General features: G+C 30.3%; 2 protein-coding genes across 4 annotated transcripts; one reads left to right on the plus strand and one right to left on the minus strand.

The window, feature by feature from the left end:
- Positions 1-148: 148 nt before the first annotated feature.
- Positions 149-6,015, plus strand: LOC117209153 (actin-binding protein IPP-like). Its single transcript, XM_033450837.1, has 7 exons — positions 149-594; positions 930-1,458; positions 1,550-1,715; positions 2,448-2,794; positions 2,915-3,261; positions 3,343-3,563; positions 3,637-6,015. Exons 1-7 carry the CDS (start codon positions 525-527, stop codon positions 3,871-3,873), a joined length of 1,917 nt encoding a protein of 638 aa, XP_033306728.1. The 5' UTR covers positions 149-524; the 3' UTR covers positions 3,874-6,015.
- Positions 6,016-6,443: 428 nt separating this feature from the next.
- On the minus strand, positions 6,444-14,278 carry LOC117209157 (splicing factor 3B subunit 1). 3 transcript variants are annotated; one of them, XM_033450840.1, is made up of 19 exons: positions 14,118-14,278; positions 13,660-13,838; positions 13,494-13,580; positions 13,268-13,394; positions 11,206-11,285; positions 10,928-11,095; positions 10,633-10,849; positions 10,142-10,546; positions 9,595-10,058; positions 9,158-9,515; positions 8,790-9,082; positions 8,584-8,709; positions 8,288-8,509; positions 8,021-8,203; positions 7,741-7,929; positions 7,477-7,652; positions 7,123-7,395; positions 6,822-7,038; positions 6,444-6,755 (listed from the first exon to the last, which is right to left on the minus strand). In XM_033450840.1, exons 1-19 carry the CDS (start codon positions 14,143-14,145, stop codon positions 6,597-6,599), a joined length of 3,951 nt encoding a protein of 1,316 aa, XP_033306731.1. In that variant the 5' UTR covers positions 14,146-14,278; the 3' UTR covers positions 6,444-6,596. The 3 variants fall into 3 exon arrangements, with proteins under 3 accessions (XP_033306731.1, XP_033306734.1, XP_033306733.1); XM_033450843.1 differs by lacking the exons at positions 13,268-13,394; positions 13,494-13,580; positions 13,660-13,838; positions 14,118-14,278 and adding exons at positions 11,608-11,676; positions 11,955-12,556; XM_033450842.1 differs by lacking the exons at positions 13,268-13,394; positions 13,494-13,580; positions 13,660-13,838; positions 14,118-14,278 and adding an exon at positions 11,608-12,556.
- Positions 14,279-14,759: the final 481 nt, after the last annotated feature.

Raw genomic sequence — 14,759 nt, forward strand, 5'->3', positions numbered from 1 at the left:
TTAGAGTACTTATTTATTGAACGATATGTATGTAAAATTATATTTGTGTGAGAACAAAGATTAAATAAAATAAAAAATTAAATATATATATGTCGATTATGTTTATAGGATAACTCTTATTATATTGTTGGTATAACTGAAAGGCAATGAACTTATAATTGAATTACCAAAATCGAACGAGTAGAATGAGTGAATAAGAAGCTTTAATTTTGATATATAGAAATAAGGAAAAGTCGGTGTTCTTATTCAGTTACAAGTAAAGTATATATATGTAGTCTTATGTTTAGAAGAAGTTCAAGTTCATGTTATCTTTGTTGATGTTCGTAAATTGTTTCGTAAACGTGTTATATACCGTTCTTATTAGTGATTCTTTTGTAGCTACTTTCATACATTAAATAGGTTATTTGACATATGTCAGATTTCTTATTACCGAATTAGTGAATAATTGGTGGAATCAAGAAAGGGATGAACCAAATAAAGAGCGGTATCAAGCAATAAAATTACGTGAAAATGTGGTTGTAGTGATGCGTTTAAAAGGGAAAAATAATACAAAATCGTTTCAAAGCGTCTATAAGGTGCTTTCGCGTATATGCCGTAAGTATATACTATATATCATTTTTTAATTAATTAATTGTTTAAGTCACTGCATTTCCTGAAGTAATATAATTATTACGTAAATGTAATAAATGAACCTATTCGATTAAAATCTAGTTGCCATTATGTGTCATATTTTTTATTCTCCTTATATTAGATTTTAGATGACTTAAATTTTTAATAATATTTAAAAACTAACAATTCTCTGCTTTATAATAAATTAATTGTAAATCCAAAATGTACATTGTAAAATTATATAAAATTAGGAAGAATTATTTTTATGAAGTATTCAAATAAAAATTATAATCGCACAAAGGAGATAATTGTTTTATTAGGAACTGCAGATAAAGGACAACTTGACAGTTTCATGGCGGATGGTGCAGTGCCACCAATAAAGAATGGCCATAACTGTAATAATATGGGTTTTGCAACACAACCAGTAAAACAAACTTCTGATGTTTCCAATACCGTTTATGCTGTGGGGGAATATGCTCCGAAAGTTTTAAGGAATTTAAATACCCAAAGACTAAAAAATCAGTTTAGTGATGTAGGCCTGGTCGCTGGTGGAAGCATTATTAGAGCACACAGATCGGTTTTAGCAGCAGGAAGTGCTTATTTTAATGCTATGTTCACTGGTGGCTTGGTGGAAGAACAACAGGAATTAGTAGAAATTCATTCAGTATCAGCTCATATACTTTCCCTCTTGGTGGATTTCATTTACTCTGGGAATGTTGATATTACCCAGGACAATGTTCAAGAATTATTTGCAGCTGCTGATATGCTAGAATTAGATGAAGTAGTGTTTGGTTGCATTACTTACTTGAAACAGCAACTGCATTATTCAAATGCCCTTGGGATTTATAGGTGAGATGAGCAAGACTATAGCAAGACATGAGCAAGACATATACCTAGATTATTGTAAAGGACTATTTCCTAAAATATTTATATTAAATAGATTTGCAGAAGCTCATAACAGATTAGATCTTTTGGAAACTGCCCTACGCTTTATACAAGTCAATTTTCCTCAAGTATCTCAAGAGGAAGAATTTTTGGATCTGCCAAAAGAACATCTTGTTCATTTTCTCAGTAGTGATTATATTCATATTGATACTGAATTCCAGGTTTGTACTCTTATATAGACTGTTTTGGAACAGGTAATACAAGTGGGCATGGGTAAAGATTCTCTACAAAAGTCGAAAATATAAAAAAATGACTTTTTATTTGCGGCCCCGTTTTCCAGAAAATTAAGTTTTAAAATTTTTCGTGTTCGCGGGTACTTGTAACGCTTTTGACTTAACCGATTGTATTATATGTTATTATTTTGACCATATTATGAAGGACACTGACTAATACTATGTTTTAGCAGAATTGAGACTTATATTAATAAAGAAATTATTGAAATTGTCGTTTAGTTTACTATAAAAAAATTGTTACTCTCCAAATCACGGAAGCATAAACTAATGTCAATAAATTTAGAATCCGTAGTTCAAATGCCTGTGTGGTCCAGTGATAATCCAGTGATGATCCAGTGATGATCCAGTGATCTTGTAGGCCAAGTTACCATTCTACCAAAATCATCATTTGCATGATCATAAGCACAGGAACGGAGCAATTTAAGTGTGGCAAGTGTTTCACGCACGCAAAGTATTTTCAAATTTAGTTTTCTCAGAAACTAAGTCTCAAACAAAATATTATTATTCTATATTTTCGATTTGCTTCTCATAAGGAATCCATCCATATCTGCTTGTACTACCCGTTCTGAAACATCCTGTATATACTCTTGAAAATGTAAACTTAATAGTTCAAATAATAGTAAATATTATTTACATTATGATCTTTTGATATGCTACTAGGTCTTCCAAGCAGCATATAATTGGATTGTTCATGATATACCAACAAGAAGATGTTACGTATTTGAGATATTAAGCCATATACGTTTACGGCTGTGTTCATTAGCAAGATTGGAACGAGTTATTTTGGAATGTAAAGACGCGAGTCTTATTGTTGCGTTAAGATCTATACAAAAGGATTTAGTATCAAATAAAGGATGTCTTGTGCCTCTTCACGCACAACCTAGACTTTGTGCTAAGAAAAACATTTTAGTGATTGGTGGATTACGGCGTGAACATTCAGCAGGTAGTTGGGGTAGAGCTGCTGAAAGTACTTACGAAACAATCGAAAAATATGATATATTTACCGGGTACATTTCCATCCATATATACTAATTAATATTAATTTGCAGATTAAAAGTAATACATGTTAAATCATTAAACAATAAAATATTACATGTTAGATCATTAAATGATAATATCTTTTATAGTGAATGGAGTAAGGTAACACCTATTGGAATAGGACGAATATTACCAGGGGTTGCATTATTAGATGGTAAAGTTTACGTTGTTGGTGGAGAACTTGAATCATGTATTATTGCTAATTGTGAATGTTACGACCCACGTGATAATGTATGGACTTCGATCGCCTGTATGGAAGAACCTAGGTGTGAATTTGGACTTTGTGCCTTGGATAATAGCTTATATGCATTTGGTGGCTGGGTGGGTGAAGATATTGGTGGATCGATAGAGATATATGATCCAATAACTAATTCTTGGACACTTGACGGGCAACTTCCTAAACCGAGATTCAGCATGGGAGTAGTTGCTTATGAAGGTGAATGAATTTAATTATAGAAAGAATTCTTTGTTTTTGAATTAAGATATAGAATATGATTTTATATTTTAACATATTTAGGATTAATGTATGTAGTCGGTGGTTGTACACATAATAACAGGCATAGTCAAGATTTAATGAGTTACAATCCAGTAACAAGAGAATGGACTCATTTAGCTCCAATGCTTACCGCGCGTTCACAAATGGGAATTACTATTCTTGATGGATATATTTACGTTGTCGGTGGTACTAATAAAAATCAAGAAGTTTTAACGGCCGTTGAACGATATTCCTTTGAAAAGGTGATTTACTTTTTATATATTATAATGTTGTTATTTAAATCTTTTGTATGTTATAATATTATTCTTATTTCAGAACAAATGGAGTACCGTTGCGCCTATGAATATGGGTAGATCATACCCTGCAATTGCGGCAGCCGATAATAGGCTTTATGTTATAGGAGGTGAACAGTGTCAGGAAATCAATTTTTTTCGGACGCAAATTACAATTTCTACAGTTGAATGTTACGATCCCCATTTAAATAAATGGCATGAATGTGCTGCATTGCCGACAAGTAGAGGTGAAGCATCGGCAATTGTTGCACCTTTTTGATTGAAATTTTTTTTCGATCATATCACTCTAATCATATGCGTTTCCTTTTGAATTTCATAACGATATTTCAACATCTATTAAATACTTCTTAAACGTATATATGATATCAAGTGAGAAACATGTTTTTTGACTATCTTCGTTTACGTCGTATATACAAACATGCAAAATCAAACATACATAATCTTCGATGTATTTTTTTATAGATTACAATTTTAACAGTTGAGACAGAATTTTTCCTAACGAACATAAGATGCAACAGGATTTGAAAAAAAAAAAAAGAGAAATGTTCCACTATAATACTACAATGCTATTTTCTGTACCCATTAAATTACGTATGCTGATTTTCAAAAAAGAATTTATTATATATATTTAATAATGAAAGTAGCTGAAACTGACTTCCATATATTTTAAAAATTCCTTAGCGTAATAAAAATCTTATTAATTGTAGAAGTGACTGAGAGAGAAACAGCCTTCACATTCTATAGTCATTTACCAAAGTTATCAAGAATACGAGATATGATATTCTATAGTAAATTTTATCACACTACAACGAGAAATAAACGGAGAATATATTTCCATGTAGTATGTGTGAAATGAAACGTTCTTAGTCCAAAAGAATGCAAGTGAGATATATTTAATTTTCATCAAAAATTGTATGTTACAGTTACGCGTGCTGGAGATATTTTCTCTATCGATTTTTTCTCTATAAATAATATTTTTCGTTATATTTCGTTACTTATTCATTTTTTACGGCATAAGGAGAGATAAATACTTAATGATATTATGCTCTTAATTAATATTTTAAACAATTATAGAGAGGTATCTTATAAATTGCGAAGTCGTGTTTTATAGAATCACATGTAATTTTCATAAGTTAAGAAATTGCATCTTATGTTAATAAGTTTTATTAACAAACTTGATTGCATATTGGTTTTTGTAAAGAGTGGCTTGTATTATATACAAATTAAAATTGGAAGCATCCGTTTAATGTGTCGTAAAATTCGTACAAATTTGAAATGATACAAAAAGAGAAAGAAAACTAATAAGGGGTTGCTTGTCACATTTATATATTGCTTTTTACAAATTCATGCATATGAATAAGTACTTAGCCTGAAATTTTTATAAAGTGTACATGTTATATCAGTGTGATTCTATAATCAGCTCCTCTTAGCGTTTTCATCACAGAAACAGCTTCTGTTACATCAGTTACATACTTCCATGTACTTCTTATACCAAAGTTCTGTTTAACAAATGATTTATACAAGATGTTATTACGAAATAATTGATATAATAGTAATTCGTATTAAGTTTCAATTTGTTATACTGTTTTAGTTGGTTGTTCTTCTTATATTAGTCATCTATTGTGTTTATGGTTATGTTTTAATAAATACAAAACATTAGACACTTTGTGAAAAACTGTTTTGAAATAACGATATTCGTTGAAAAGAATTGTTTAAAATTCATTAAAACGAAGATTATTATCTTAATTTTATAAACGTATATACTTTTTAATGTGTATTATGTGTTTCTTATAATCAATTATTTTTTTATAATGAAATATTGTAGAAGAAAGTCTAGTTTTACTTACTTTGTCACATTTATAATGATATATTCATTCTTATTATACTAATTTACGGATATATGTATACGTTATTGAAAGTGCTATTTGATAAAAAGATGGCCTTTATATATAATTTAACTATGTTAACGATATTAAGAGCTTAGCTTTTAAATTTTGCTTGATTTTCAATTTGAAAGTATATACAATAGTAATATGCATAAAATATATATTGCACCTTTGTCAGAACCGAACTTAAAGGAATTGTATTGAATTCATAAATAGTTGAGAAATATCATGAATACAGTGATGTATGCGTATGTATATGTACACATATATGCTTTATGCCAATTTAAAAAAAATCTCTTTGGAGGTACAGACATTTCACACGCAATTTTTATACAAAAAATATGATAAATGTTTCATAGATAAGAAGCAAATATTATGTAAAACAAACACGACTGTATTCTCTAATGATACTTAAAAATTGTAATATAAATACATAAGTTCAGTATGTGAATGTTTTACACAATATATACTATAAAATATTAAACTGTCTTAAAAATTACAAATAAATATTTAAAGATAAATTGCCACTAGTCTCATTTGGTAGTTTAACAAATTAAGTTTCAAAAATAAAATATTGAAAAAGAATCAAGTTAGTGTTTTTATTATGATATTGTTTTCATGAAGAATACAGTTCATTTTGTTTTATTTTTATGTAAATATACAATTATATGAACTTTTCTAACATTGTAAATGAAGGAAATATATCTTACGTAAGATTAAAATAATTATATTTCTCTTTTACTACAATATAATAAAATTTATGGGAACAACTAAATAAATATTGAAGCGAAATAATGCTTCGAAATAAATTCAATATCGTTTAGAATACGAAACATTTTATTTATATACGGACTGACAAATATCTCTTTTTATGCAAATTTATAATCAGAATCAATTTCTAATTTAGAAGAATTTATATATAATTTGTTTAAAGAAGTCCAAGAAATAAATACTGTTGTCTATATCTTTTGCGTCACATTTAAGAACATACAATTATTTTAGCTGGTTTATAAACAATAATAAGCGAAGGATGCTAATTTCTACGGAGATTATATAAATGTATGATACAACATCTCTTACATATACTTTAAAATCATTACAAAACATAGTCCAATTCGTATCTAATATACTGATTCTTTGGATCATTCATAATTCGAGGATAACCAGCTACAAGAGCATCTTGTCCACCTATATAAAGAGAATTATAAATTTTCCAATATACATCTCTTACTTTTCGTGCTGGATGGAACAATCCCTGTAAAAACATTATGAAAATATCTATTATATTAATATCTTAAATACAATGTGTTGAATGATTTACCTGCAAAGTGTATTGTAGTATTTTAATTGGCCCAAGAGCAACACGTAAACCATCTACAGCATCCATAAATGCTTGCACCAAGTGAGGTGAAGTTTCAAAAACATTGGGCCATACGTGATTCAATAAATGTATCAATGCATCTTCACAACCAAATCCGTAAACACCCAATGCCATGTGTTTAATAGCAGCACATGCAGTTTGCCTGTGCACTAAATCTCTGTATAACGTTATATTAAATTGGATTATTATATAATTATTTCTAATTTAAAACATTAAGTTTTTGTATAAATGCTCTTTTTACCTGTCCATGAGCGCATCTTCTAATAGTGGGCTAACAGCGTAAATGTAATCTTTTCCCATTTCTCCAATATATTCAAACAAAAAGGATAAAGACTTTAATACACCATTTTGTACGTTTAGTTCTGGTACTCTATACTCATTCATCAAAGCTGGAAGAACCGTAAATGGACTACAGGTTTCAGCTACAATAGCTATAGCCACTGTAGTGCATACACGATTTTGACGTTCCTGTACCTTTAAGTTATTCAAGAGGGTTGCTAATACATCATGAGGTCTGCACAGAAAAAGATAAAAAGTTCAAAATGATGTTAAAACGTAATATATTATAAATCCTCTATGTTTAGTTTATACTTACCCTATTGCTTTGGCAATATAACCAAATGTATTTACTGTAGCTCTTCGAATCGCTTTCTTGTGAGCTTTGAGCAATTCTAAAAGTTCAAAGCATATTCTCATCCATTCTCTGGCAGATACATATTCGGGTCCTCTGTCTGCGATTCTACCTACGAGATCAATACAATTTTCTTGTACCTAAACAGAGAAGTTTAGGTATAAATAATTTATATTTTTCAAGATTTTTGAATGTATACGTAAATATATTTGTATAAATAATGCAGACCTTTTCATGCCTGTTCTTCAGAATAGGAGTAAGACGTGGTAGTAAGTCTTTAATAGGTGGTGTCATTTTTGTCATTCCTATGACATTTACAATAGCTTTCAATGCGCCCAAAATGCTTCCTAATACCTCAGGGTACTCTTCTCCTAAATATTCATAAAGAACGACACCTAAATGACCCATTAGTTTTTCCTATAACACAAATAAGTATGATTTTATACTACCAAAATTTAGGTTTATGAAATTTTAATAAAACTTATGCCTGTATGGAATATGAATTTACCTCTTGACAAGTTTTCATGACAACGGCAATTCGTGATATCAAGTCGGCAGCTTGTTGTCTTACTTTTGCAGATTTATTGTTCAATCTCCACAAAATTGTTCCACAAATTTGTGGGAGGTATGCTTTCACTCTTTTTCCTAATGTATTCACAATAGTTCCAAAACCATTTAACATTACAACATCCTGTTAAATATAACAAATATAATAAATTCATTATAATATATGTAAAACTTGAAATTGTTTATAAAGATTATAAATATTATGAACCTCTGTTGTTTGTTCCTGGAAAGCATATAAAATACCATCAATGAGTTGTTCTTCCAAACGAGAATCAACATCCGCGGCTCCCAAATTACCCATTATTTTCTCAATGGTTTCCATAACCATCTTCCTATACTGTTCGTTTTCATCTTTTAAATCGTCTACCACACGATTTATAATTTCTGATGCACCAACTTTATTTGCAATTTCTACAGTCGTGTCAACAAGCTATAAAATTAAGATTTATAAAATGCTTTCTGTAATTATTGTAAGTATACCTATTAATATTATGTAATATATACTTGTCTGTAATTTCTACGATCTAAAGCCATTCGATGGTTCCAAAAATGTTTGAAGAAATGTGGGAGGATTTCATCTTTAATATATTGTGCTTCGACACCATCTGTTCCACAACATTGTTTCACTACCTACAGTATATTGTAATGTAATAGTAATATATTTAACATGTTATAACTTATTATAACTTATTATAACTTAAGGTACTTACTTTCAGAACAATCTTTTTCATTTCTTCATCAGGAGACTGGAATTCACGAATAAGAATTAACATCACCTCACGAGTATAATAATTGGCATATTCGGCGTCCATAAGAGGAATTAAATAACCAATAGCCTTTAAGAATGCAGCAAGACCTTTTCCTCTATGTGTACGAATACCTTTCCAAAGCGGTTTTAGAACAGAGTCAAAGCTCTCGATACCATATGGTGTGGCTGCTTCTGCCAATGCAGCAATTGCTAAAGCAGTGATAGTACGAACTTTCTGTTGCTCATCCACGAGACCTATAAATTAATCAGTGACCTCTGATTATCTTTTGAAATTTTATTTAATAACCCTAAAAGATAGTTTCACATTACCATGTTCTATAATTTCAACTAAACTCTTCAAATGTGGTAATATAGCACATCCCATAAGAATAGCAATCTGTTGTACAATTTTGATACCCGTGTGACGAGCTTGCCATGACTTTTTACTGCGACACACGGCTTTAAGAAATGGAAGCAAAGAAGGAATTCCTAGAGCTGATGCGACCACAGCGAATGCTCTGGCTGTCGTGTTACGAACGTATTCATCAATATTGTCAATATCTGGTCTCATAGTCGAGATCATCGTTGCTAAACCAGCTGCTTTAGCCAAATTAGAGATAATTTCTCTACCTTCGACACGAGCATAGTAATCTTCATCAATAAGTAAAGGTTCAATAACGACCAAAATCTAAAAATAAATCATATTTTTACATTTATCAATGTTAAGAGAAAATTGTTAAAATATTATATACAGCGTATAAACTTACCTTATGTACGTAGGGTCTAACCAAATCATCCAGTTTATAAAGAATACGATCAATAACTTTCACAAGAAGATGCCGTTCTTGATCTTCAAGTGTAGGAGACATAAGAAGAGGGAGTATCTGATTAAATAAAGGACCCGCGCCAAATTCTCTTGCTTTATCTGTAATTTGTCTTAGAGCAGCTTTCCTCATTGGTGGTGTGCCATTTTTAATTTTTAATAGCAGCTTCATTATCTTCCTCTCTTTTTGTTCTTCAGGACTAAGTGTTTCTTCATCAACATCGACTAATAACTTATCAAAATATTGTGCGTCTTCTGGTTTCATAAAAGGCAAATTTCCTTTTGGTTGATTGTCTACGAATTTCGCAGTTTTATCCTCAGTTTGAATGAAAAATCCTTGTGGTGTGCCCGCAATAGGCGTCGGTGTAGCAGTGAGCTTCCTTGCAGGTGTGCGAATTGGAATATATCCTATATTATAAAAGATTAAATTAAATATACAATTAAATATTTCTCAATCATAATTTTAAAAATCATTATTTTGCATCATTTACCCGCAGGTGGTTGCAAAACTTTGTATCCAGGTGGGAACAGGGCATCCAGTTCATCGTCTGAGAGTGGTCTATTTCTCTCATCGATTTCTCGTTCCCAACGATATGCTTGAAGCTGTTCTGGTGTCATTGACATTAAATGTCCTGGTGTTGGAGTTGCCAATCCCATAGCTTTGGGTCCTGTTGGTGTTACACCACTAGGTGTTAAAATTGAAGTTTGATGTGGTGTAGTAAGAGGAGTTGCTGGAGTTTGTGGCGTCATAGACCCAGGTGTCTGATTCGAAGGTGTTTCATCCCATCGACTTCGACGTTTGCTAGCAGAAGGTGTTGGTGTCTCCTGAATTAAATCTCCTGCAACTCGATCTGTTCTTGGAGTCTCTGCCCAACCACTGCTATGACCAGGTGTTTCTAATATATAAAACAAACATTTATTATTTAACTATTTATTCCTGATTTGTTATCTATCTTCTTAATAAAATATACTTTATATTTACCACGTTCAGTTTTTGGCGTCTCATCCCAACGATTTCTACGACTTGAAACAGTTTTTTCATGAGAAGGAGTTTCTCTACCAGGAGTGGCTGCACCAGGTGTTGCGTGTCCTGGAGTAGCATCCCACATTCTTGTACTTACGCCTGGTGTTGCACCAGGAGTTTCTCCACCTTTACCATGACCAGGCGTTTCATCCCACCTAATTGCAGCAGGTGTTACCTAATAACATTTTAAAAGGTAATAATTTTTATTATTTCTCACACGTTAAAATTAGTTCAGAAGTATCTATTTACTTACATCTGCATTGTCCCATGATGTTGGTGTTGCAGTTGTACCAGATGGTTTCTTAGGTGTTGGAGCATCATCTGTTTGGTCCCAACGACCTCTTTTCTTAGGTGCAGGTTTAGGTTCACCATTTGCTTTCAATGTTCCCTCTTTGGCTTTTTCTGCTAATTTTTTTCTTAACTATAAGTATAAATATTATGTGAGTATCTTAAATATATTTTTACTTAATAATATTTTTTACTTAAATATTAATGAAAAAGTTGAACGTGTTAAAATTGCTGATCATATACCTCAGTTTCTTCTCCTTTCAATAACTGTTCCCGCATAATCACGGTATATGTCCTAGAACCGATGTCTGGCGTCTTACCACCTGTAATCAGGAACCAAAAGTCACGCAGAGCGTAACCATTAGTTATTTGTTCAATGAATGCTTAAATTTTCAAAAACTTCTGAACATACCTAGCGATATTATAATGATATTTATTGTTAAAATGCCCCTAGAATATTTGAGTATATTCTAAGTAAACTACTGAATTGACTCTCATTTCCACGTTGCATATATCATCAAATTAAATGACAATAAAGATGTTTTACAGAAGTAAATGTAACAACAAATCGTAAATAAAATATCGCGTTAATTACGCAACGGGTTTGAGAGAGTTGCAACAGCAGATGGCATATAGCATACGTACGTGAAAATTTGGTGCCATAGGGAGCACTGTCCTGCTCATGTCTTCCACATCGAAAAATACTTTAGCCATCTAAAAATCAACTCATTCTTGTTATTAATAATATTTGCACACCAACCACTCATACTATGTTTCAATATTTATGTTCTCACGAGAAATGTGTGATACAATGAGAATTTATCGACCCATATGTGTTATACGTGTAAGCAATCAAAACAGTAAATAAAGAATTTGTGAAAAAAGAAACTCATGAAAATATATTAAATTATAATTGAATATAAAAAAAAGTCTCATTGTATCATTTATACGATGTGACTGTAATGCTCTGTGACAATTCAATCTCGCTTAACCTTCGACATAGTATCCTCGGTAAGCAGATGATTCCAAATGTGCAGACCGTCACTAAGATTGGAAAAAAATGTAAACATTAGTATTTATTTGAAAGAATCACATTCACTCTTTTCACTCAAGCCAGTCTGTCTTATTTATTTCTTAACCCTTCCACAATCTAAGCATGAAAAATTTTTAAATCTATTAACTGTTATAATAACTGAGATAAATATTTTGAACCCAAATATTTTAGAAAATAACTGTGCAAGCAACATATAATCTGTACCTTCATTAATTTAGATCTGATTATAATTAGCCGATTGTATATACTAAAAGATCATTATTTGTGCCTTTCATAAACTTATATAAAGACAATATAAATCATAATATTTTTGATATGTGAAACAACTATCTATCTCAGTTATTATAGTTAGTAATACTACAGCAACAGAAAGATATTGCTCAATGTGTATTCATTAAAACAGACTAGATAAATATACTAATATTTATTAATATTGAAAATAACTTTTGTTGTAATATATTTATATTTAATGTCTTCTTTGAACATCTATATACAAGTCTATCTATTTAATATAAAATTTTGATTTTGTGAAATATTAAATTACTTTATGTCTGTGGTGATATGTATAAGAAACAAATTAAATCATATTACGAATAAATGAAAATAAAATTTTCATATATTTGCTTATAAATTATTTAAAACATGTTAAGTTATGTTACTAATTATTTGGAAAACTAAATAACATAATTGCATACAAGTTTAAGTTCATCTTTTACATTATATTACTTTCTAATAAAGATAAAAATGATACAAAACAGACATTGGTGGTATGGTCATTCAGTTATTGAAACTTGTGATACTTTATAATCAAGTTTGTAGTACCATTAAATGATTTTAAAAAAAGTCAACTTGACTATTTAATAATTTGGAACAAAATAATAATATCTATTAAATTAAATTTCATTTTTGCCACATTAAAATCAAGTTGACTTTTTTCAGATATAAAAATATATTTAAAATGACCTTAGTTTTTTTATAAACTGCAGTGATAGAAGCTTTATTGTGCACATATTTTGTTGCAATATAATTAGCACTTATATGCACTAAGTGATCTTAGTCTAAAAAAAGAAAAATTATATTTAACTCTATTAATTAATTTATCTTCATTATTATTTAGTACATAATTATTATTCTTTTACTTATTATATTGCTTCAAAATATTAACAAGGATAATAATATATAAACACACTTAATATCTAATTACCTGTTTTGTTTTCAAATTGCTTAACTTAAGAAGAAAAAAATACCAACCTTCTGCAAAAGGATCGACACGCTCAGGCGATATAATCATTCTTCGTCTTTTTTGCCTATATTCATCTTCTCTGTCAGCTATGGTGGGTCGTCGTCTGTCCGCAAAAGGATCATAATCCTTTTCACTCTGGGGCATAAAAAAATTAAACATTATTAAATTAAAATTATTAATACCATTAGCAACATTAATAATAATAAGAATAATATTGTTTTCAAAATATTATACCTGTGCAACATCATTGAGTAATGCTGCTGGTGCAGTATAGCCTGGTCTTTTATTAGTACTAAAAGTTGTTGGTTCATAGTCTTCATCCTTAAAAAAAAATAATACAATTCATAACTTATTATTATGTTACAATAAAAACAATCATCATGGTAAAAAATGAAATTACCTCAATCTCATCATTGGCTGCAATAGATGTAACATAGCCTTCATATTTATTATTACTTCCATCGTAAATATCTTGATCATAAAACCCAGTCTTTCCTAGCCCTACTTGGTCCTTTTCAGTAGATGCATTTTGAATCTCTTTTTTCTTTGACTGTATTTCTCGTATTTGTGCTTCAATATCTATATAGATCAATACAAATACAAATTACATTAAATTTACTAAGAATCTAACACAATGCAAGGCTAGAATAATTAAGATTAACTATTAGCAAATGATTGCTTAAATATCAAATTTACTTATGTTGTTTCTTATTACTGAGTCTAATCAAAGGAATTTAGATAAAGATTTGTAAATATTCGGTAATTAAATTACATAAATGAATAGAATCGCAGGTAATAATTTAAAATAAAGTATAATTCCAATCATAAATACCAGAATTTAATTTATGACAAACGAACCTTCATGCGTTCTGGGAATGGAATCCATCGTTCAGCATCAAAATTTTACAGAAAAATATCCTCCAGAACATGAAAAAGATTCACCAAAGAACCAAATCCCGTTTTCTTTACCAATCTTTATATTGGTAATGTTATAAGATGGCACACTATCAATTATTTCCAAATCATTAAAGTGCGTTTACATGAGTATTCAATTTAAGGTTAGCAAAATGTTCAATAAAATTTGTTGTTTTATGTATGAAAATGAGGTTTGGAATATTTACACGACCGTATACACAACGATAGAATGTAATTCGGAAGACGAAATCATAAAAGTTTACAAATTAATCCTCTTTGTTTTTGTCAGTAATGAAAATTTATATGAACATTGAAACACTATCGCCATGTAGCCGTGGAAAGATGGAACTAATCCCTATTGCAGTCTTTGTCGCACATTATCGCAATTCTTGTCTAACTCAAGTATGTATATCTGTCCTTGTCGCACAATATTGCTATCTTTATCTAGCAAGTTATGTGCTGTCATTTATCCTTACTGCTCCTATCCAGTCCTCCTATTCAGTTGCTGTTACTTTTGTATCAAATAGATGGTAGCATATGCCTCTTCCGTAGGCAAGGGACGCAATAGTGTGCGACAAAGATAGA

The sequence above is a fragment of the Bombus bifarius genome, unplaced genomic scaffold (assembly GCF_011952205.1).
Source record: "Bombus bifarius isolate JDL3187 unplaced genomic scaffold, Bbif_JDL3187 scf7180000008166, whole genome shotgun sequence".
NCBI lineage: Eukaryota > Metazoa > Arthropoda > Insecta > Hymenoptera > Apidae > Bombus > Bombus bifarius.

What these genes read in the sequence shown, in the direction of transcription:
- LOC117209157 (XM_033450840.1), bottom strand. Translation starts at nt 14,145, where the DNA reads ATGGATTCCATTCCCAGAACGCATGAAG. An exon ending in GACGCCAAAAACTGAACGTG is followed by an intron (nt 10,547 to 10,632) that starts GTAAATATAAAG and finishes TTTATATATTAG; the next exon opens with AAACACCTGGTCATAGCAGT. An exon ending in TCATGAAAACTTGTCAAGAG is followed by an intron (nt 7,930 to 8,020) that starts GTAAATTCATAT and finishes TTTGTGTTATAG; the next exon opens with GAAAAACTAATGGGTCATTT.
- LOC117209153 (XM_033450837.1), top strand. Translation starts at nt 525, where the DNA reads ATGCGTTTAAAAGGGAAAAATAATACAAAATCGTTTCAAAGCGTCTAT. An exon ending in ATATTGATACTGAATTCCAG is followed by an intron (nt 1,716 to 2,447) that starts GTTTGTACTCTT and finishes ATATGCTACTAG; the next exon opens with GTCTTCCAAGCAGCATATAA. An exon ending in AAATATGATATATTTACCGG is followed by an intron (nt 2,795 to 2,914) that starts GTACATTTCCAT and finishes TATCTTTTATAG; the next exon opens with TGAATGGAGTAAGGTAACAC.